Source organism: Bombina bombina, chromosome 6, assembly GCF_027579735.1.
Source record: "Bombina bombina isolate aBomBom1 chromosome 6, aBomBom1.pri, whole genome shotgun sequence".
Classification (NCBI taxonomy): domain Eukaryota; kingdom Metazoa; phylum Chordata; class Amphibia; order Anura; family Bombinatoridae; genus Bombina; species Bombina bombina.
The window spans coordinates 1,044,610,756-1,044,633,953 of NC_069504.1; the positions used below are offsets into that span (position 1 = coordinate 1,044,610,756).

A 23,198-nucleotide genomic window follows, 5' to 3' on the forward strand; every position below is an offset into this window, starting at 1 on the left:
GTGTACGCTCCTGAGCTCATCTAGGATTACTCTTTTACAAAGGATACCAAGAAAACTAAGCAAAATTGATAACAGAGTAAAAGGTGTTTAAAATTGCATGTTCTATCCGAATCATAACGTTTACATTTTGATTGCACTTCCCCTTTAAGGAATATGGTAACAAATTAAACTGTAATATAGCTATAGGAACTGAGCATGTAAAAAAGGACAAAATATATTACAATATTTTGGGGTGTTTTTTTTTGGAGGGGGGGAATGTTCCTGTAAATGCAAAAAAAAAATGTTTTTTAGCACTTTAACTGCTTCCTGTTTCAGAAACATGATAGAAACATTCCTTTAAGTATATATAAACTTGTTTTAATAGATACTTATGACTGGTGTACAGATTTTCTTCTTATTTGCAAATGATGCATTTTGGACTGTGACATTTTATTATGAAATGAAATTTGGAGTTTGCAATTTGCTGTAATTAACAGAGAGATAGTTTCCTTGTGCGTTGTTTTTTAAAGCGATTGTTTGTGAGAGCAATATAATACCTTTTTGCGTCTCATTAAGTTATACACAGCGTTATACTTTCTATTTCGATATCTGGTTGTAAAAATACTGCATTTATAATGTTGAAGTTAGCAAAGGGTTAAGACATCTTTGTCTAATATGTATATGGCAACAGATGATGTAAGCGTAAAGAGATATTTTGAAAGGTCAGAAGAAAGCAGAGCATCCTTACCAGTTTGACGTACTGTGAGAATAAAGGACGGGCATTCTCTATGCATAGTTACATCTTTGACAAAGAGTAGTGTGTGGTGCAAAATCAGCCAGATGTCTGCAAGTGGTGATGCTGCCTCAATGTACTATGGACATACAATAATGTATGTTTTTAACTCTTCAATACTTGGGCTATTTGTGCCTCCAGCATAAGACTTTCTTTTCAGTATAGTCTCCATTTGCTTATTCTATTTTTAATTTGAATGGATTTAGCCATACATGTGACTTTAACTAGAACACATCTCAGTCACTTTGATTACCACCAACTAGGGCTGCCACCTATTCTGGCTGTGCTAACACAAATGATTACACAGCTTAAAACATAAACTTAAGTGGCTGTGACTGCTTTCAAAGGGTTATTTGTTCATAATCAGATGCAGTTTCAGCATAACAGGCCCTTAATTTCTAGATTTATTAATGATTTTCTATATTGACCTAAACCTTAAAAATACCAGCCTTGTTGGTAAAATGCCAACTGGGTGGAAACCCTACCACCAACAAACCTCTCAATATTTCCCGGAGGCTATCTGGGACAGGCAGGCTAGGCAACCTCTGGGAAGTAGCCCATCTTTATTTTATGGAAGGAGCCACCACAGGGCGTGTCCTGGGCAGAACTGGTTCATAAGTGTATTTTGGCCTAGGCCTATAAGATCTGTGCATAAGGCAGCAGAAATTAAGGGCAGCGGGGTAGATCTACGGCATGAAACCTTCTCACTCCTATGCTCTCCAAATGTTTTATTTATTAATTTTATTACTAATGAATGATCCCTGGTTGTCTACTGGTGGTGCATCACCCCTCCATAGGACCCTAACTCCTGGTTGTGAGAATTATATCAGACCAATATGAACTAAATTTATTTGGGCTTTTGAGGGCAGCAGATTTCCCAGTACCTAGGGCAGCACAAGGCCTTAATAAACCACTGGTTAGTAGTCAACATATTTGCAAGGTGTTCAGTTTATTGTTAATAAATAGGAAGATTGTTGACAGCTTTTTTACAGGCTCTGATATTCTAGTTTTTGCTGTCATTTTTCTTTTCAATTGGATGTTCAGGAATGAAATTAAGATGAATTGATCTGTACAGTTTAAGTTATGACAAAACCATTTCTTAAGTAAAAGGAAGAATGGTACGCATGAAACAGTCAGCGAAAGACAAGGTGTTATCTGAGGTTACCTTCCTTGCAAGCATCCATGGAAGGCTATGTGCAGACTGCAAGCTGAAAGAAAGTTACAATTTAGCAAATTAGAAAATGTTTCATCAAACCAGTTCCTAAATTAAATATAAAACTCCAGATTCCAGTGAATAATGCAGATATTCAAACCAGAACCATAATTTATGGTAATTATCCTGATGTGTTAGCTCTGTCATCTCTACCAACCTTGCATCTGTCTGTTTTCCTTCTTTCATTAAAAAACAGACATTACTGAAACACTGCCCAAACCCTTCTAGGAAGACCTGAACCCCACCCAGACTGTCTAAATTCTCAATTCAGCCCCGCCCCTGATGGAATAAGCCACTCCCCCAGATAATCTGTACTCCATTGTCTCATCAACGTGTATAGTTGCAAAAAATTGGGATATATCTTACTAATCATTTCTTAGGTTTGTGGTTTCAAAACTAAGACACATACACATTTATATATATGTATATATATATATATATATATATATATATATATATATATATACACACCTCTATCTATCTATCTATCTATCTATCTATCTATCTATCTATATATATATATATATATAAAGCAGTATGGTTTCTGCACTCTCACCAGTTCACATCAACTGCCAGGGTGCTATAAGATTTAGGGTGCAATAAGCACTTACTGGTCTGCAGTCAGCTTAGTTAAAGTAATCTTTCTTTATTTTAGTGACATTTTGGGATATAACCTATCCCTTCTTCAGACAAACAAATACTGTGCATTTTCAAAACTTAAATAGGGTAGACAAAACACTACCTTTGTGGAAGTAACAATCACAAAATGGTGGGGCCGAATTATCATAGTGCGGATAGACATGATACAATGTAGCGTATCATGTCCGCCGCACATCGATAAATGCCAACAGCATACGCTGTCGGCATTTATTATCGCACAAGTAGTACTCGTGAACTGCTTGTGCAATGCTGCCCCCTGCAGATTCATGGACGCTAGCAAGGGGTGTCAATCAACCAGATCATATTCGATCTGGTTGATTTCTGTCCGCTGCCTCAGAGCAGGTGGACAAGTTATGGAGCAGCAGTCTTTAGACCGCTGCTTCATAACTTCTGTTTCCGGCGAGCCTGAAAGCTTGTGCGGAAACAGGGGCATCAAGCTCCGATCGGAGCTTGATAATTCGCCCCCATGGTGTTCAAAAGTAAGGAACGTGTGCAAAATGTTCATAATGTGAATGTGCTGATGAGACTAACATCAAAAAATTAAAAAATTCTGCATTTCAAATGTAAATTAGCTAATAACATGACCCAAAAATCTCCTTCTTAGCCCCACACATGAACTATCCAAAAAACCAACATGTAAGGAAAAAATTTGGTCGTAGATTGTCCGTGATCAATGAAAATGTAAACATAACATAAGACCAGGGGCGGCACTACAGGGGGTGCAGAGGTCGCAACTGCGACTGGGCCCCTGAGGGTGGTGGCCCAGCTTAAAAAAAAAAATGTTGACCTGCCACTGCCTGCACTGATATATTGTGAGTGTGATGTGATGCTTCACTAGTTTCTCTGTCTCTGACTACAGGGGCTAGTGTTTCACCCATTGGTGTTTATTTGTGTGTGTGTGTGTGTATGTATGTATGTGACTGTGTGTATTTATGCATGTATGTGTGTGTGTTTATTTTTGTGGAACCAGCAAATTACAGACCTTATTACTACAGCATGGAGGGGGGCAGGGGGTAAACAGTGTCACTATACAGTACCACTATATACATGTCACAGACTATTGTGGTCACTTTATAAAGTACTGGGGTGGGTAGGGTCAGGCCAGCCATCTCACCGGCAGATTACAGACTGTGTCACTAGCTCGCTCTATACAGTACTAGTGGGTTAAACAGTATCACTATATACAGTAATAGGGGGTCAGACCATCTCACAGACTGTCGGCAATCAATCATTTAACATCCACCCCTAAGGGTGTGTAAAAATCCGTGGCTATTATTGACAATGTCAGTCCAGTCCCGCCCATATGGGGCATATCAATCCAGTGTTAATCGTGAAAATGTCCAGTGTGAAACATCGCAAGTCTCATAAAGCATAAAAGTGTCTTACCTATGATAGACATACAGTGTGTCAACCATATGTTTCAATACAAAATGTCCTATGTCAGGTAATCATCAACGAGCCCGACAGGGTGTGTACTGACCGCCGATGTGAGTGCAATGTTATCATCAGCCAATCATTCAGCATCCGTCCATAAGGGCGTAAAGAACAATAACATCCGTCAAACTGTACAAAACAGCATGATGTCGCATAATGTATAGCATTCTCCCGGTTATGGTGATCACATATTGAATAGGTCATATGTCACAATGTATAGAATCTAGATCATAAGAGCTAATGTATCACACACGTCCCAACTAGTATGTACTAAATCTTCAATGAGCTGTCACGCTAGTAAACACGCCCACCTTCGGTACAGAGTTTAATAATAGCCATGTATTCTTCCTCGTAGAAAGAATTTTACACACCCTTAGGGATGGATGTTAATGATTGGTTGCTATGGGTCTTATGTTATGTTCAGGCATAGGCAAGGTGTCCATACACGGTCACTGGTGTCCGTGACTAGCCCTTGCAGTGTCTGCCACAACCTTAGTTTATCTTTTCTTTCCGATTAAATAATAGGAATAAAAAAAAAATGTAGTGTAAATAAAGTTAGTGGCTTGTCAAGACACTGCTAGCAATATTGGGTGATAAGTTATGAAATAAATAAAGCCTGGGTGAAATACTGGATGTGTATCTGCATCTGTATAATAACACCCAGCTCTATACAAAGACACAGTAGTGACACTGGCACATGCGTATAGCCAGACAAGGGCTGGTTATAGGGTTAGTGGTATCTGCATCAGTATAATAACACCCAGCGCTATATAATGACACAGTAGTGACACTGGCGCATGGGTATAGCCAGAGGAGGGCTGGTTATAGGGTCAGTGGTATCTGCATCAGTATAATAACACCCAGCACTATATAATGACACAGTAGTGACACTGGTGCATGGGTATAGCCAGAGGAGGGCTGGTTATAGGTTCAGTGGTATCTGCATCAGTATAATAACACCCAGCACTATATAATGACACAGTAGTGACACTGGCGCATGGGTATAGCCAGAGGAGGGTTGGTTATAGGACAAGTTGTATCTGCATCAGTATAATATCACCCAGCACTATATAATGACACAGTAGTGACACTGGCACATGTGTATAGCCAGACAAGGGCTGGTTATAGGGTCAGTGGTATCTGCATTAGTATAATAACACCAAGCACTATATAATGACACAGCAGTGACACTGGCTCATGGGTATAGCCAGAGGAGGGCTGGTTATAGGATCAGTGGTATCTGCATCCGTATAATAACACCTAGCGCTATATAATGACACAATAGTGACACTGACTCATGGGTATAGCCAGAGGAGGGCTGGTTATAGGATCAGTGGTATCTGCATCAGTATAATAACACCCAGCACTATATAATAACACAGTAGTGACACTGGCACATGGGTATAGCCAGAGGAGGTCTGGTTATAGGGTCAGTGGTACCTGCATCAGTATAATAACACCTAGCACTATATAATGATACAGTAGTGACACTGGCACATGGGTATAGCAAGAGGAGGGCTGGTTATAGGATCAGTGGTATCTGCATCAGTATAATAACACCCAGCACTATATAATGACACAGTAGTGACACTGGCACATGGGTATAGCAAGTGGAGGACTGGTTATATGGTCAGTGGTATCTGCATCAGTATAATAACACCTAGCACTATATAATGACACAGTAGTGACACTGGCACATGGGTATAGCCAGAGGAGGGCTGGTTATAGGATCAGTGGTATCTGCATCAGTATAATAACACCCAGCACTATATAATGACACAGTAGTGACACTGGCACATGGGTATAGCAAGTGGAGGACTGGTTATATGGTCAGTGGTATCTGCATCAGTATAATAACACCTAGCACTATATAATGATACAGTAGTGACACTGGCACATGGGTATAGCAAGAGGAGGGCTGGTTATATGGTCAGTGGTATCTGCATCAGTATAATAACACCCAGCACTATATAATGACACAGTAGTGACACTGGCACATGGGTATAGCAAGTGGAGGACTGGTTATATGGTCAGTGGTATCTGCATCAGTATAATAACACCTAGCACTATATAATGATACAGTAGTGACACTGGCACATGGGTATAGCAAGAGGAGGGCTGGTTATATGGTCAGTGGTATCTGCATCAGTATAATAACACCCAGCACTATATAATGACACAGTAGTGACACTGGTGCATGGGTATAGCCAGAGGAGGGCTGGTTATAGGTTCAGTGGTATCTGCATCAGTATAATAACACCCAGCACTATATAATGACACAGTAGTGACACTGGTGCATGGGTATAGCCAGAGGAGGGCTGGTTATAGGTTCAGTGGTATCTGCATCAGTATAATAACACCCAGCACTATATAATGACACAGTAGTGACACTGGCACATGGGTATAGCAAGAGGAGGGGTGGTTATAGGTTCAGTGGTATCTGCATCAGTATAATAACACCCAGCACTATATAATGACACAGTAGTGACACTGGCACATGGGTATAGCAAGTGGAGGACTGGTTATATGGTCAGTGGTATCTGCATCAGTATAATAACACCCAGCACTATATAATGACACAGTAGTGACACTGGCACATGGGTATAGCAAGTGGAAGACTGGTTATATGGTCAGTGGTATCTGCATCAGTATAATAACACCCAGCACTATATAATGACACAGTAGTGACACTGGCACATGCGTATAGCCAGACAAGGGCTGGTTATAGGATCAGTGGTATCTGCATCAGTATAATAACACCCAGCACTATATAATGACACAGTAGTGACACTGGCACATGGGTATAGCCAGAGGAGGGCTGGTTATAGGATCAGTGGTATCTGCATCAGTATAATAACACCCAGCACTATATAATGACACAGTAGTGACACTGGCACATGGGTATAGCAAGTGGAAGACTGGTTATATGGTCAGTGGCATCTGCATCAGTATAATAACACTCAGCAATATATAATGACACAGTAGTGACACTGGCACATGGGTATAGCCAGAGGAGGGCTGGTTATAGGATCAGTGGTATCTGCATCAGTATAATAACACCCAGCACTATATAATAACACATTAGTGACACTGACATATGGGTATAGCCAGAGGAGGGCTGGTTATAGGATCAGTGGTATCTGCATCAGTATAATAACACCCAGTACTATATAATGACACAGTAGTGACACTGGCTCATGGGTATAGCCAGAGGAGGGCTGGTTATAGAATCAGTGGTATCTGCATCAGTATAATAACACCCAGTACTATATAATGACACAGTAGTGACACTGGCACATGGGTATAGCCAGAGGAGGGCTGGTTATAGGATCAGTGGTATCTGCATCAGTATAATAACACCCAGCACTATATAATGATACAGCAGTGACACTGGCACATGGGTATAGCCAGAGGAGGGCTGGTTATAGGATCAGTGGTATCTGCATCAGTATAATAACACCCAGTACTATATAATGACACAGTAGTGACACTGGCACATGGGTATAGCCAGAGGAGGGCTGGTTATATAATCAGCGGTATCTGCATCAGTATAATAACACCAAGCTCTATACAAAGACACAGTAGTGACACTGGCACATGGGTATAGCCAGAGGAGGGCTGGTTATAGGATCAGTGGTATCTGCATCAGTATAATAGCACCCAGCACTATATAATGACACAGTAGTGACACTGGCACATGGGTATAGCCAGAGGAGGGCTGGTTATAGGATCAGTGGTATCTGCATCAGTATAATAACACTCAGCAATATATAATGACACAGTAGTGACACTGGCACATGGGTATAGCCAGAGGAGGGCTGGTTATAGGATCAGTGGTATCTGCATCAGTATAATAACACCCAGCACTATATAATGACACAGTAGTGACACTGGCACATGGGTATAGCCAGAGGAGGGCTGGTTATAGGGTCAGTGGTATCTGCATCAGTATAATAACACCAAGAACTATAAAATAATGTTTTTAATTTCAAATGTACCTTGGTGTCCTTCACTAAAGTCTGTACTTTGGAAAATGTCCGCCGCAGCCTTTGTCTGTGCCTATCCCTGGTTATCTTTACATTTTCGTTGATCACAGACAATCTAAGATCATAGTAAAAAATGTTGGTTCTTTTGGATAGTTCATATGTTGGTGCTAAGAAGATTTTTTTGGGCATGTTATTAGCTAATTTACATTTGAACTGAGGTTTTTTTTTTTTAATTTTTTGGTGTTAGTCTAATCAGCACATTCACATTATGAGCGTTTTGCACACGTTCCTAACTTTTGCACACCATGTTTTGTGATTGGTACTTCCACAGGGGGAGTGTTTTGTCTACCCTATTTAAGTTTTGAAAATGCACAGTATATGTTTGCCTGAGGAAGAGATAGGTTATATCCCGAAACGTCCCTAAAATAAAGAAAGATTACTTTAACTAAGCTGACTGCAAACCAGTGAGTGCTTATTGCGAACTTATATATATATATATATATATAAATATATACACATGCACATGTATGCTTAAAATTATATGATTCAGATAGAGCATACATTTTTAAACAACTTTCTAATTTATTTAATTTTTAATTTTGCTTCATTCTATCCTTTCTTTAAGAAGCAGCAATGCACTACTGGGCGTTAGCTAAAAAACTTGGTAAGCCAATCAAAAGAGTCATATACATGCATCCACCAATCAGCAGTTAGCTCCCAGTTCCTGACCCTACCTTGGTATGCTTTTCAACAAAGGATACCAAGAGAACAACGCAAATTAAATAAAAGAAGTAAATTGGAAAGCTGTTTCAAATTGGGTGCTTTATCTGAATCACAAAAGAAAAAATGTTGGTTTTCATGTCCCTTAAATATATATACAGTCTGGAAACTAGTTACAGATTAGTAAGAAATTGTACCGGACAAGGCTTTTGCCATTTTTTTTTATTTTCGTGGACTAGTAACTTTACTGGTAGTTTTTTTTTCTCTCATATGCTTCCTTTATTTTCAGCAAAAATGTATATGATATAAAATTATAAAAATAATCATATTAAATATTTAAAGGTGTATCCTATTTAACCATAAACTTTGAGAATTCAAGAAAGAATAAAATCTTCTACCCTTCAGCAGGTGTATACTGTACAGGTCTTTAGTAGAAAATCACTAAACAACATGTTTCAGATTTTTCTCAGTACTCACAAGCTCCATTCTTGCAAGCGCTAGGAACATAAATATATCCAGCGGTATCAATTCCATATGTAGATGGTGCAGCCCATTTGAAGTATTCAACCTGGTCATATAAGATCAGCTAGAAACAAGCATAAGAAGAGACATTTCAGAAACGTAATTAAATAATATTATGGCAAAGTCACTATGTACCATTCATCTGAAGTATAACTGTACAGAAATTAAAGGGAAAGCCTAAAAATGTTTTGAATGTTAGAACAGTTGTTCCCCTTGACATTAATTTCTGCAGTCCAGTGTTTCTTTAGAGTGAATATTAATTTTGTTAATTTAAAGGGACATGAAACCCAAAATGTTTATTTCCTGATTAAGATAGAGCATATATTTTTAAACAAATTTACAATTTACTTCTATTATCAATTTTACTTCATTTCTTTATATCCTTTATTGAAGATGAAGAAGCAGCATTGCACTACTGGGAGCTAGCTGAGCACATTGGTAAGCCAATGATAAGAGGTACATATCAGCAACCACCAATCAGCAGCTAGCTCCCAGCTCCTGAGCCCACCTAGGTATGCATTTCAACAACTGATACCAAGAAAACAAAGCAAATTAGATAACAGAAGTAAATTGGAAAGTTGTTTAAAATAATATGCTGTATGGAAATCCTGAAATAAATTATTTGGGTTTCATGTCCCTTTAAATGTTATAAATTAATACAACATAAACATTCAAATGTAGTTCAGCTGACACTTTAAGAAGAATAATTTGATTATCCATTCCCATAGTATAATTCTAATAATAGACAAATAATCAGAAATGTATTGTAACGTACCTCTCCAGTTAGGGTTGCAGAGCTGCTCGGTTTCTAAAAGGAGAAGATGAGATATTTGTACAGACATGTTCCACTGAATTCAATAAATAAATCCCAGATACATTTATAAAAATACCATTTACCACTAGTCCTCCATGGATGTGGTCCAGGGCTTCATAGGCTCCATTGTAGTTGCAGTTGTTTATATAATCAGTGTTGGTTGTTCCGCAAGCGCCTCCATAGCTATCAGTTGGCTAATAAATAAATAAATAAATAACAGTTAAAGGAACACTAAACACTTTATAAAATGATGGCATTTCTGTGGTCTTGCTATAGAATAATACATCAGCCAAGTCTAAAAATGTTTAAAACAAATGATTTATATAGCAATTTTATCCTATTTTTAATGTATTCACAATAAAACTTAAGTTGTATTCAATTTTGTGCATGGGTTTTCACCCCCAATGACTTAGTTGAATTTGAGTATATAACATAACAAGAGCTATATATAGGTTCTAGCAAACTCCTGAGTGCTATACAGAGTATTCTTTTAATGTTTTTTTTTTCTACTCCTTTTTTCTTTAAATTAAGGTACAATACACAGCACCTATTCCCACTTACTATAATCTCTCATTGAGAGTCGTATTTAAAGGGATAGGGTTTGAGATAACAAATTAGTAGTGCCATTGGTTTTGCTTTCAATTGGAATATAGCTGTGTCTGCACTTCCGTTTTGGAGAACAAAATAAATAATGAAAGTATATAGACACATTGTTTTACTACATGTAAATCAATAATTTATATTAATATCTAGAGGGTTTTTTTTTATTATTATTTTTTTTTATTTATTTATTTTGTTTTTCCATTTTACAAAAAGAAATAAAGAGTCAATTTTGACTTTACATACTAATCAAGTATATAACAATTCAAACAAATAAACTTTTAACCTAATACAGTGCTCTGTAAGTTATTCATATTAAATTAAGCTGTTATTACGCTAAAACAATATCTAGAGGTTTTTAAAGTTCCTTTAAATTATTAAACAAAAGATTGCTGGTTTTAGGAATGTCATACATATATTTTACTCATTTATACAGATGCGTATGTCATTGTGACAATGGATTGGATTCATGGACACTTGTTAGGCTACAAAGCACAGCAAACAAGAACCACTAGCAATGAGCAAAAACAATAATTATAACTGCAACACTTTAAAAACACATTTGCAAATGGAATGTGTTTATTGTTAGATATTCTCATGTCTGTGTTGTAATGTTAATGTTACGGCCTTGGGAATCTCACAGACAGGAGCGAGGGGCTTATTTTTCATCTAAGCCATGACTCAGCAAATGGAATTTAGAAAGATACGATTACCTATGTGAGGTATGTTGTCTCACAGTCATGTCTCACTATGTCAAACCTAATGGAGTTGACTTGATTTTTTTATTTTATTATATATTTTTTAATTTTCTATTGTGCATAATTTACAGTTTTTTAGAGGACGTTGTTGTTTTTTACACTCTTTTTTCCTTGTTTGTTTTGTTATTTTTAAAATCAAAAATTGTGTTGCCAGTATCCATGACAAAATGTAATTAAGGGTTGTGAGAGAAAAGTGGCTCTATTTTAACCAAGGGGCAGCTACAAATATTTATGAATTCAGTAATTTTCTAGAGATGAAGTTGCAGTGAGTATTTTTCCCAGTGAGATATTGTTTTCATGAACAATTTTCTTCATGGCCAACTGTGTCAATATGACAACAGTTATGCTACATCAATAATATTGTCACATAATCTTCCCTGGTGACATTTTTGTCATCCTGGAGACAATGTGCTTTCTAATCTTTGCCATTTAAAGCACATACATGTATTAGACAGAGGGGCATTCACTGGAAATACTTCCCCTAGAAATCATATTTATTAAAAAGCAGTGAAAAAATATAAAGTATACATTAGCCATCCTGGTACTGGTACTGATGGCTGTCAGTCATTCTGTATAAGTCAATATCATTACTTACCATGCCATGCTCAGCAGGAATATCGTACACAGTTTGGATGCCTGTACTCATATAGGCTCTATAGAACTCTTCCAGTTTTTTCACCACACCTATAACGAAATGATTTGAAAATTACATAAAGTATAGTTATGAACTTTAGAATTTACCAGAAAGAAACTCAGACAAGCTGAACCAAATTATATAATCTCATATTGATATCAATGTTTAAAAATCCATAAATTCCAAAACCTTAAACATCAGGTATTAAGAAACTACATCGGCTTGTACCGATTGTGGGTAAGTCTTGATTGAGTTTGAAGTTCTCAACGCGATCGCCTTTACCTTCTGGACATTTAAAAGAAGTTTTTACAGACATTTGGCAAATGTCATTTGAATTGGATACAACTCATACTGGAGAAGACTTTATAAGAGAGTTTATAAAGAATTTTTATAGAGACTTTTCAGTAACAGTGAACACCATGCCTGATGCGGGACTGGACATTCTGTGGGCAGGACATGTTTTTTTATGGTCGGGGCTGGGCGTGTTGGGGGAAGCCTGGGCAGAGAGTTGTTGTAAAATGAGTGATGATTACAGTTGGGGGCACATGTGGGGGCCAACCCTTATCCTGGAGGGCTAGTGCCCCCTCTGTCCCCACCGGCAATGGCACTGCAGATAACAATCAGCAGGGGTAAGCAATAGAGGTCTGCCACCTGTTTTGTATGGCCTTTGAGCTAAGAATGTTTTTTAAATTTTTAAATGCTTGAAAAAATCAAAAGAATAATAATATTTTGACACATGAAAATTATATGAAATTAAAATTTCAGTATTGTGTTGGAACACAACTAAACACATTCATTTATGTACTATCTATGGCTGCATTCACACTATAATTACATAGTTGAGTACAGGCCTATATGGCGCTCTCATTAATGTTATTAAGAGTGTAACTGTACTGTTAAATGTTTTTTTTTTTATGTGTTTTGTTCAATTTTTTTGACTCGCCTAACAGTTAACCGGAGCTCTGAAGATGCGCTATTCTGAATTTAATTGCACTAAAGCAAACGCATTTACTTTTAACTTGTAATACGCTCGCTAGTAATACGACGCAAGGAAAGAGCCACGATAAACCCCTTATAGCTCTGGTGCAACAGTAAACTAGCCCTTTGTTAGCCCTCCCTAAGTTATTGAACAACCACTGGGCTTCCTGCAACCAAAGTACTTTTTTTTTAGTGACTCTTATTTGCCATATATTTTAAGTTTTAACAAGAACTAATTGTCAAAATTTTGTTTTCTCTCTTGATTTTGCCTATTGGTCTACAAGGCCAAACATATTTACTATCTGGCCCTTTACAAAGTAAGTTGAACGTACACTGCTGTGGTAAAAAATACTTTTTTTTATATTTAGAAACATGGGCAAATGTCTCCATTATCAAATTTGGATAACTTGGCAAATGGCCATATTGATATCAATTAACACCCCTCCCCCTTCCTAATGGTCATAATAGAACGAATATGGTAGTTTTTTTTTTTAATGTTTCATCTGCCATTTTGAATGTGTCATTTGTATCAAAGGTTAAATATAACATGCCAGACACATTTGAACATCTTGTTAATATCATATTAGACACCATATTCCAATATTTATTTTGAATGCCACAATTCAAAAGCAAAATTAAAAAAAACTTTGCTTATTCAAAAAGCAGCATTTGAATGTTACTTCAGTTTAATCTGAATATGAATGACTCCGAATTTTAACAAAAGTGATGTAAAATTCAAGAATGAATGTTAGATTATAGATCTGCCTCTCATAATTCATTTCGGACAAAAAAATGGATCAAAATGTCCAAATTGTTTCAATTATTTTTTTCAGTACTTTATTTTCCTATTTTTTCCCTTCCATTCATAGGTTATTATATTTTATAATGAATACTTTTCTCTTTAGAAGTTATTAAATAACATTATAAAGAAATTACATATCCAGTGTACTTATAGTGAAACCTTTTTAAAGTTAAAACTAGCATAGGCTTAGAAACTAACCTGGAACTACAACTGTGTCGCGAGATCCGGAGAATATAAACACTTTAGATCCAGCAAGGTTAGATAAAGGATCAAGAAGCAGAGAAGTAACGTAAGATTGCGCTTTTGATTTTAGAGTTTCCACATTAATGCTTAAAGGTAACTTCATGCAAGCATTCAGTGCTGTCGTCATGCTCCCTTGTGCGCAGAAATAAGGTCCTACAAAAAAAAATTAGAAATATATGTTAACAAAATTTGCAAAATAATACTAAAACATCAAAATAAAACCAATATAAATAAATGTGTGAATCTTGGTCCTAAAATGATACTTCAGGGATCCAAATATAATTTTTTGGGGGTTTATAAAATCTGCTCAATGTGAATGGAACAGACCCTGGGGCCTATCTATCAAGCTCCGAAAGGAGCTTGAGGCCCCGTGTTTCTGGCGAGCCTGCACACAAAGACCGCTGCTCCATAACCTGTCCGCCTGCTCTGAGCAGGCGGACAGACATTGCCGCAATTCAACCCGATTGAGTACGATCGGGTTGATTGACATCCCCCTGCGAGTCTGCAGGGGACGGCGTTGCATCAGCAGCTCTTGTGAGCTGCTGGTGCAATGCTGAATACGGAGAGCGTATTGCTCTCCGTATTCAGCGAGGTCTAGCGGACCTGATCCGCACTGTCAGATCAGGTCCACCAGACTTTGATAAATATAGGCCCCTGGCTTAACGGGACATAAATGTTAAAAAATAAATTAAAGGTTTTTTTATTCACATAGAGCATGCACTTTAAAGTGATGGTCAATTGCAGGCTTTAAAAATAATGCAATGATAAATATATAAGTCTACAAGCAAAACCACATACCACAATGGAATTGCAATAAAAAAAAATGGTCCCAGTGGGCCAGCATAACATTGTAATAGAAGCTTTACTATAGACATGGATGTAACCCTTTTCATGGATATATTTAAAACAAAATATAAGGTACACAAATACTTTTTTTAATGGCAAAGGTTACATTTATGGCATTTGATTAGCTAAAGTTTACCATCACTTTAAGAATACTTTTCAATTTCCTTCTGTTGCCAGATTGATGTTGCTCTCTTCATATCCATTTTTAAAATGCACACACCTAGATTACGAGTTTTGCGTTAACAGGGGTGCGGTGCTAACGAGCAGTTTATGCTCACCACTCATTTGCAGACAACGCTGGTATTACAGGTTTTTAGAAACCCGGTGTTAACTGCAAAAAAGTGAGCGAAGAGCAAAATTTAGCTCCACATCTCACCTCAATACCAGCGCTACTTACGGTAGCGGTGAGCAGGTAAAACGTGATTGTGCACGATTTCCCCATAGGAATCAATGGGGGAGAGCCAGCTGAAAAAAAACCTAACACCTGCAAAAAAGCAGCGTTCAGGTTCTAACGCAGCCCCATTGATTCCTATGGGGAAATACTTTTTATGTCTACACCTAACACCCTAACATGAACCCCGAGTCTAAACACCCCTAATATTACACTTATTAACCCCTAATCTGCTGCCCCCGACATTGCAGACACCTATATTATATTATTAACCCATAATCTGCCATCCCGTAAACCGCCGCCACCTACATTATACTTATGAACCCCTAATCTGCTGCCCCCAACATCGCCGAACCCTACATTATATTTATTAACCCCTAATCTGCCGCTCCGTAAACCGCCGCCACCTACATTATACTTATGAACCCCTAATCTGCTGCCCCCAACATCGCCGAACCCTACATTATATTTATTAACCCCTAATCTGCCGCTCCCAATGTTGCAGCAACCTAACTACATTTATTAAACCCTAATCTGCCACCCCCAATGTCACCACCACTATAATAAAGTTATTAACCCCTAAATCTAAGTCTACCCCTAACCCTAACCCCCCATACTTAAATTTAATTTAAATACATCTAAATAAAATTAATACAATTCACTAAATTATTCCTATTTAAAACTAAATACTTACCTATAAAATAAACTCTAAGATAGCTTCAATATAACTAATAGTTACATTGTAGCTATTTTAGGGTTTATTTTTATATTACAGGCAACTTTCTATTTATTTTAACTAGGTACAATAGTTATTAAATAGTTATTAACTATTTAATAACTTCCTAGTTAAAATAAAGACAAATTTACCTGTAAAATGAAACCTAAACTAAGTTACAATTACATCTAAGACTACACTATAATTAAATAAATTACCTAAACTAAATACAATTAATTACAATTTAAAAAAATAATAATATCTAAAGTACAAAAAAAACCAAACACTAAATTACAGAAAATAATAAAATAATTACAAGATTTTTAAACTAATTGCACCTACTCTAATCCCCCTAACAAAATAAAAAAGCCCCCCAAAATAAAAAAAGCCCTACCTTACACTAAATTACAAATAGCCCTTAAAAGGGCCTTTTGCGGGGCATTGCCCCAAAGTAATAAGCTCTTTTACCTGTAAAAAAATATTACAAATACCCCCCAACATTAAAACCCACCACCCACACAACCAACCCTACTCTAAAACCCACCCAATCCCCCTTAAAAAACCTAACACTAACCCCTTGAAGATCACCCTACCGTGAGATGTCTTCACACAACCGGGCAGAAGTGGTCCTCCCAGACGGGCAGAAGTCTTCATCCAAGCCGGGCAGAAGAGGTCCTCCAGACGGGCAGAAGTCTTCATCCAGATAGCATCTTTTATCTTCATCCATCCGGTGCGGAGCGGGTCCATCTTCAAGACATCCGATGCGGAGCATCCTCTTCTTTCTTCATCCGACGACTGAATGAAGGTTCCTTTAAATGACGTCATCCAAGATGGCGTCCCTTCAATTCAGATTGGCTGATAGAATTCTATCAGCCAATCGGAATTAAGGTAGAAAAAATCCTATTGGTTGATGCAATCAGCCAATAGGATTGAGCTTGCATTCTATTGGCTGATTGGAACAGCCAATAGAATGCCAGCTCAATCCTATTGGCTGATTGGATCTGCCTTTAGGACTGAAGTTCAATCCTATTGGCTGCTTGCATCAGCTAATAGGATTTTTTCTACCTTAATTCTGATTGGCTGATAGAATTCTATCAGCCAATCGGAATTGAAGTGATGCTATCTTGGATGACGTCATTTAAAGGAACCTTCATTCAGTAGTCGGGCGAAGAAAGAAGAGGATGCTCCGCGTTGGATGTCTTGAAGATGGACCCGCTCCGCACCACATGGATGAAGATAAAAGATGCCCTGTCTGGAGGACTTCTGCCCGGCTTGGATGAAGACTTCTGACCGTCTGGAGGACCACTTCTGCCCGGTTGGGTGAAGACGTCTCACGATAGGGTGATCTTCAAGGGGTTAGTGTAAGGTTTTTTTAAGGGGGGATTGGGTGGGTTTTAGAGTAGGGTTGGTTGTGTGGGTGGTGGGTTTTAATGTTGGGGGGGAATTGTACTTTTTTTTACAGGTAAAAGAGCTGATTACTTTGGGGTAATGCCCTGCAAAAGGCCCTTTTAAGGGATATTTGTCATTTAGTGTAGGGTAGGGCCTTTTTTTATTTTGGGGGGCTTTTTTATTTTGTTAGGGGGATTAGAGTAGGTATAATTAGTTTAAAAATCTTGTAATTATTTTATTATTTTCTGTAATTTAGTGTTTGTTTTTTTCGTACTTTAGATATTTTTTTTAAATAGTAATTAATTGTATTTAGTTTAGGTAATTAATTTAATTATAGTGTAGTGTTAGGTATAATTGTAACTTAGGTTAGGTTTTATTTTACAGGTAAATTTGTCTTTATTTTAACTAGGTAGTTATTAAATAGTTGATAACTATTTAAGAACTATTCTACCTAGTTAAAATAAATACAAATTTGCCTGTAAAATAAAAATAAACCCTAAGGTAGCTACAATGTAACTATTAGTTATATTGTAGCTATCTTAGGGTTTATTTTATCTGTAAGTATTTAGTTTTAAATAGGAATAATTTAGCTAATTAAAGTAATTTTATTTAGATTTATTGTAATTATATTTAAGTTAGGGGGGTTAGGGTTAGACTTAGATTTAGGGGTTAATACATTTAATATAGTGGCGGCGACGTTGGGGTCGGCAGAATAGGGGTTAATAAATGTAGATAGGTGTCGGCGATGTTAGGGCCGGCAGATTAGGGGTTAATAATATTTAAATAGTGTTTGCTAAACGGGAGGTTAAAAATTTTATTTTAGTGTTTGCAATGTGGTGGGGGGCCCTGGTTTAGGGGTTAATAGGTAGTTTATGGGTGTTAGTGTACTTTTTAGCACTTTAGTTAAGAGTTTTATGCTATGGCGTTGTAGTGTAAAACTCTTAACTACTTACTTTAAAATGCGGTACCAGGCTTGACAGGAGAGGGTCTACCGCTCAGTTTTGGTTAGACTCGTAATACCGGCGTTATGCAAGTCCCATTGAAAATATAGAATACCCAATTGACGTAAGTGGATTTGCGGTATTTCCGAGTCTGGCCAAAAAAGTGAGCAGTGAACCTGTCATTTCAAGACTCATAATACCAGCGGGCGTTAAAAAGCAGCGTTGGGACCTCTCAACGCTGCTTTTTAACCCTAACGCAAAACTCGTAATCTAGCTGATAGCTAGGTAGGCTCAGGCTCAGCAATGCACTACTGGGAGCTAGTTGGTGAATTGTATTTACACATATATGGCTCTTGCCATTGGCTCATCAGATTAATTAAGCTAGGTCCTAGCATTGTGTATGTCTGGTATAAGTAGCTATAATAATGGGGTCCATTTATCAAGCAGTAGACTCTGCTTTGGATCCCTTGCAGGGTAAGCTTGCTAATGTGAGCCTGCCTGCCTTAAGTTAGGAAGCACCGGTCAGAGGCTGTGGAGTTAAAACTCTCTAAGCTAATTTGTTTGGCATGACAGGTCATGCAAGAGCATGGAGCAGTGCTGCACAAGGATGTTCTTGCACACTGTTAAATCATCATAGTTGGAAAGGCTTGTCCATGATTTGATAAATGAGGGCCAGTATATATACTTAATAAAATCCACAAGAAATATTATTTATGACCTAAAGTGGTGTTAAAATTATAAAAAAATAAATTGAGGTTCACACTATTTTTTGTTAGACTAATTGTCAGACATATTATTTTTTAAACCATATTATGTCAAAATGTTTTTGTTTTTTTAAGTAATGTCTGTCTAGCTATGCACTGAACCTTCATATAAATAAATAAAAGAAAGGTTTAATGTCAATTTCAAAAAGTATTAGTTAGTTTTTTTAGATGGTAGGTATGATACTACATTGAGAAGTTATACAACAAAGCATTATAAATACCAACTAGAAAGACTAAGGCTAAGATATTTTGAATTTGACATATATCCTTTTATATCACATTTATATTTAAAATACTAAATATAAATTACAATGATGACATATACAGGTTGTCATTTACTGACATTAGGCCCATATTCATTAGCAAGGAAATTAATATATATGTGCTTAAAGTGATTGTAAAGTTTAATCATTTACTTCCCCTTTATATGAAATTAATCTTTAAAACCGCAACACTTTAATTCATAAACTTTTTTAAAGTCGCTTCATTTGTAAAATAATTACCATTTAGTGATAGTAAACATTGCACAGTTTCTCTGCCTGCATCTCATACTTTATTTAACTGATCGATGACGAATCCGGCTTCATCCAATCGTTGCGTGCCCCACACGCTGGATGCCAAATGGGGCACGCAATGATTGGATGAAGCCAGATTTGTCATTGATCAGCTAAATAAAGAATGGGATGTGGACTGAGGAAGGGTGCGATGTTTACCATCACTAAATGGTAATTATTTTACAAATTAAGCATCTTTAAAAATTTTGATGATGTAAAGTGCCCCTGTTTTTAAGATTCATTTTATATATTGGGCAGTAAATGATTAAACTTTACAATCACTTTAAACTATATTAGAGAATAACAAAAAAAATATGAATATTGTATTTTACCAGTTTTAACACTGATAAATTCAGATATGAAGATGGTAAAAGTTGAAGAACTTTTTTATACCTCCGGCAAACAAAGCAGCTCCTACGATTCTCTTAGAATAAGCGAGATGGAATTGATTGGCCATGTAAGATCCAGAGGACAAGCCAGATACAGACACAGAATTAATATTGTATGAACCTGTAGATGAGAAGAATTTCAGATATGTCACATTAGTATTTTTAGTCAAACAAACTAGAAACTATTCAAAGAAGGAAGAAAATAGTACAAGGTCTAAGACAAAAACGTACAAGGAATGACCTTAATATGTGATGGGAAAGAGTTGATATAAATTAAATCTTGTTATTATAGCAAGGGATTTAAATGGATGGGAAGGTCAATATTGAAATTAGCATGGGTGCATTTCAGTTTTAAATTAAAGCATTTTGCATTATAATTCCAGTAGCAAAAATGCTTCTGTAAAAGTTATTGTTTTCCTTTAAGGCAAGTATGAGTGTAGGTTTTTTAAAAGATTGACAAAATAGCTATTCACTTCAACTAGGGCAGTGCCCAAAAAATGCCCTGTTTTAGAGTAGGTTTTATTGTTAGTAGAAGGTTTTTTATTTTGGGGTGAGCTTTTTTTTTAAGGGGACTTTAGTTTTAGGGTAGGCCTTACTGTTTTGTTTAGTTTTTTGGGTATTTTGTTTTATTTTTTTGTGATGCTAGTATTTTTTTTGTAACTTAGGGGGTGTGAAGTTAGGGGTTTGGGGGGATTAGATTTTAGGGAGTTAAGTAGTGTAAGGGTAGATTGCAGTGGGGTATTGGCGGTTTGGGGGTTAATAGGTTAGGAGTAATTTGTGGTGGTAAAGGAGTTAAGTAGTCTATGGGTTATTGCAGTGGGGGTGTGGGGGTATAGGGGTTAAGTAGTGAAGAGGTTATTGCTGTGGGGAGTTGTGGTGGTATAGGGGTTAAGTAGTATAGGGGTTATTGCGGTGGGGGGTTGTTGCAGTATAGGGGTTAAGTTGTGTATGGGGTTATTGCGGTGGCGGTTTATGGCAGTTTGGGTGTTATTAGTGTAGGCTGCGGTACTTTTATTTTAATGTGCAAAATAATTAAAAGTTATCCTTTACTTTACATTGCCATTGCGAAGTATAGTAAAACGCCTCTCGGCAATGCTACCTTTAAAAACTAATGTTAGCACTTTTGAATATTTTGTACGTTTTTTCAGACATGGCGATGGATCCCTTTTGAATATCTCGCCTCCTCTAAGCATTTTCGATCGTTAACTATAAAGTGTAATTATTTAAGGGTTTCTTCGTAATCAAATGAAAAGTGAATATATTCACAACAAAATTAAAAAAAAAAAAAAAAAAAAAATCTCATATGATTCAGATAGGGTGTAAAATATATGGGGGAAAATTCCAATTTATTTATATTATCAAATGCACTTTGTTTTCTTTGTTGAAAAGCAGGTACGAAGGTTTAGGAGTGTATATATATTTATATATCAGCAGTTTTATAAGTACATTTGCAAGAGCACTAGATGGCAGCAGTGTTTGTTGTCATACAATGCTCTAGATTTGCACACTACCTATCTAACGGCTAAATTACGAGTTTTGCGTTACGGTGCGTTATGGTGAGGTACGGCTATACTGCTGAAAAATTGGCCATTGCGCGTGGAATGGCCGGTAACGCATATTACAAGTCGCAGCGGTATAGGCTGTAACGCAAGCATTTTAGCCTTAACGTAACCCTCCATTCCGCACTCAAAAAATGTTGTATTACAGGTTGTGCGGTCCGGCTAAAATGCTTGTGTTACAGCCTATACCTACACAAGCCATTCCGCAATCTGAGACCAGTAGTTATGGATTTTGCAAAACAAAAATGTTTCACAAAACTCATAACTAAAATGTTACAAAGTACACTAACACCCATAAACCACCTATTATCCCCTAAACTGCCACCCTCCTGCATCGCAAATACTATATTAAACCTATTAACCCCTAATCTGTCATCCACCCACATCGCCGACACTAAAATAAACCTATTAACCCCTAAACCGCCGGCCCCCCAAATAGCCAACACTATAATAAACCTATTAACCCCTAAACCGCCAGCCCCCCACATTGCAACTAATAAACTAAACCTATTAACCCCAAAACCGCCAGCCCCCCACATCTCAACTAATAAAACCTATTAATCCCTAAACCGCCAGCCCCCCACATTGCAAAATACTACATTAACCTAACACCCCCTAACTTTAAAAGTTACAATATAACTATCTTAAAATAAATAAAAAATTACCTGTGAAATAAAAAAAAAAAATAAGATTAAGCTATAAATTAACCTAACTTAAAGGGACATGAAACCCAAAATTTTTCTTTCATGATTCAGATAGAGAATACAATTTTAAACAACTTTCCAATTTACTTCTATTATTTAATTTGCTTCCTTTCATTGTTATCCTTTGTTGAAAGGTTTATCTAGGCAAGTTCATGAGCAGAAGATAACCTAGGTCCTAGCTGTTGATTGGTGGCTGCATAAAAATCTCGATTGTGATTGGCTTACTCATGAGTTCAGTTAGAAAACATTAGTGCATTGCTGCTTCTTCAACAAATGATACCAAAAGAATGAAACAAATTAGATAATAGAAGTAAATTACAATGTTGTTTAAAACTGTATTCTCTATCTGAATCATGAAAGAAAAAAATTGGGTTTCATGTCCCTTTAACTATTCTAATAAAATTTAAAAAAATACCAATTAAAAATCCTAAATTACATGAATAAAAAAAACTAACACTACGAAAAAATAAAAAACCTAAATTACAAATTTAAATAAACCTAATACTACAAAAAAATTATAAAAATGTAACATTGCAAAAAATAATAAACACTAAAAATAGAAAAAATAAAAACTCTAATATTACAAAAAATAATAAACGAAATGATCAAAAATAAAAACAATTACACCTAATCTAATAGCCCTATAAAAAAACTCACCCTAACCTAGCAATAAACTACCAATAGCCCTTAAAAGGGCATTTTGTAGGGCATTGCCCTAAATTAAACAGTTATTTTACCTACAAAAAATTACCTAAATCTAAAAAAATCCTAAAATACCCATTGCCCCTAAAGGGGCATTTGTATAGGCAT

The 23,198-nt window shown here is 36.7% G+C and overlaps 1 protein-coding gene across 1 annotated transcript in view; it reads right to left on the minus strand.

Annotated features, from left to right (window-relative positions):
- Positions 1–23,198, minus strand: part of LOC128662445 (uncharacterized) — a 60,882-nt gene that overhangs the window by 14,754 nt on the left and 22,930 nt on the right. Inside the window, exons 3-9 of the mRNA XM_053716234.1 lie at positions 20,130–20,246; positions 14,092–14,289; positions 12,075–12,163; positions 10,205–10,315; positions 10,083–10,115; positions 9,263–9,371; positions 1,938–1,980 (exon numbers count right to left, since the gene is read on the minus strand). Coding sequence (XP_053572209.1) covers positions 1,938–1,980; positions 9,263–9,371; positions 10,083–10,115; positions 10,205–10,315; positions 12,075–12,163; positions 14,092–14,289; positions 20,130–20,246 — 700 coding nt within the window. The remainder of the gene's footprint in view (positions 1–1,937; positions 1,981–9,262; positions 9,372–10,082; positions 10,116–10,204; positions 10,316–12,074; positions 12,164–14,091; positions 14,290–20,129; positions 20,247–23,198) is intronic.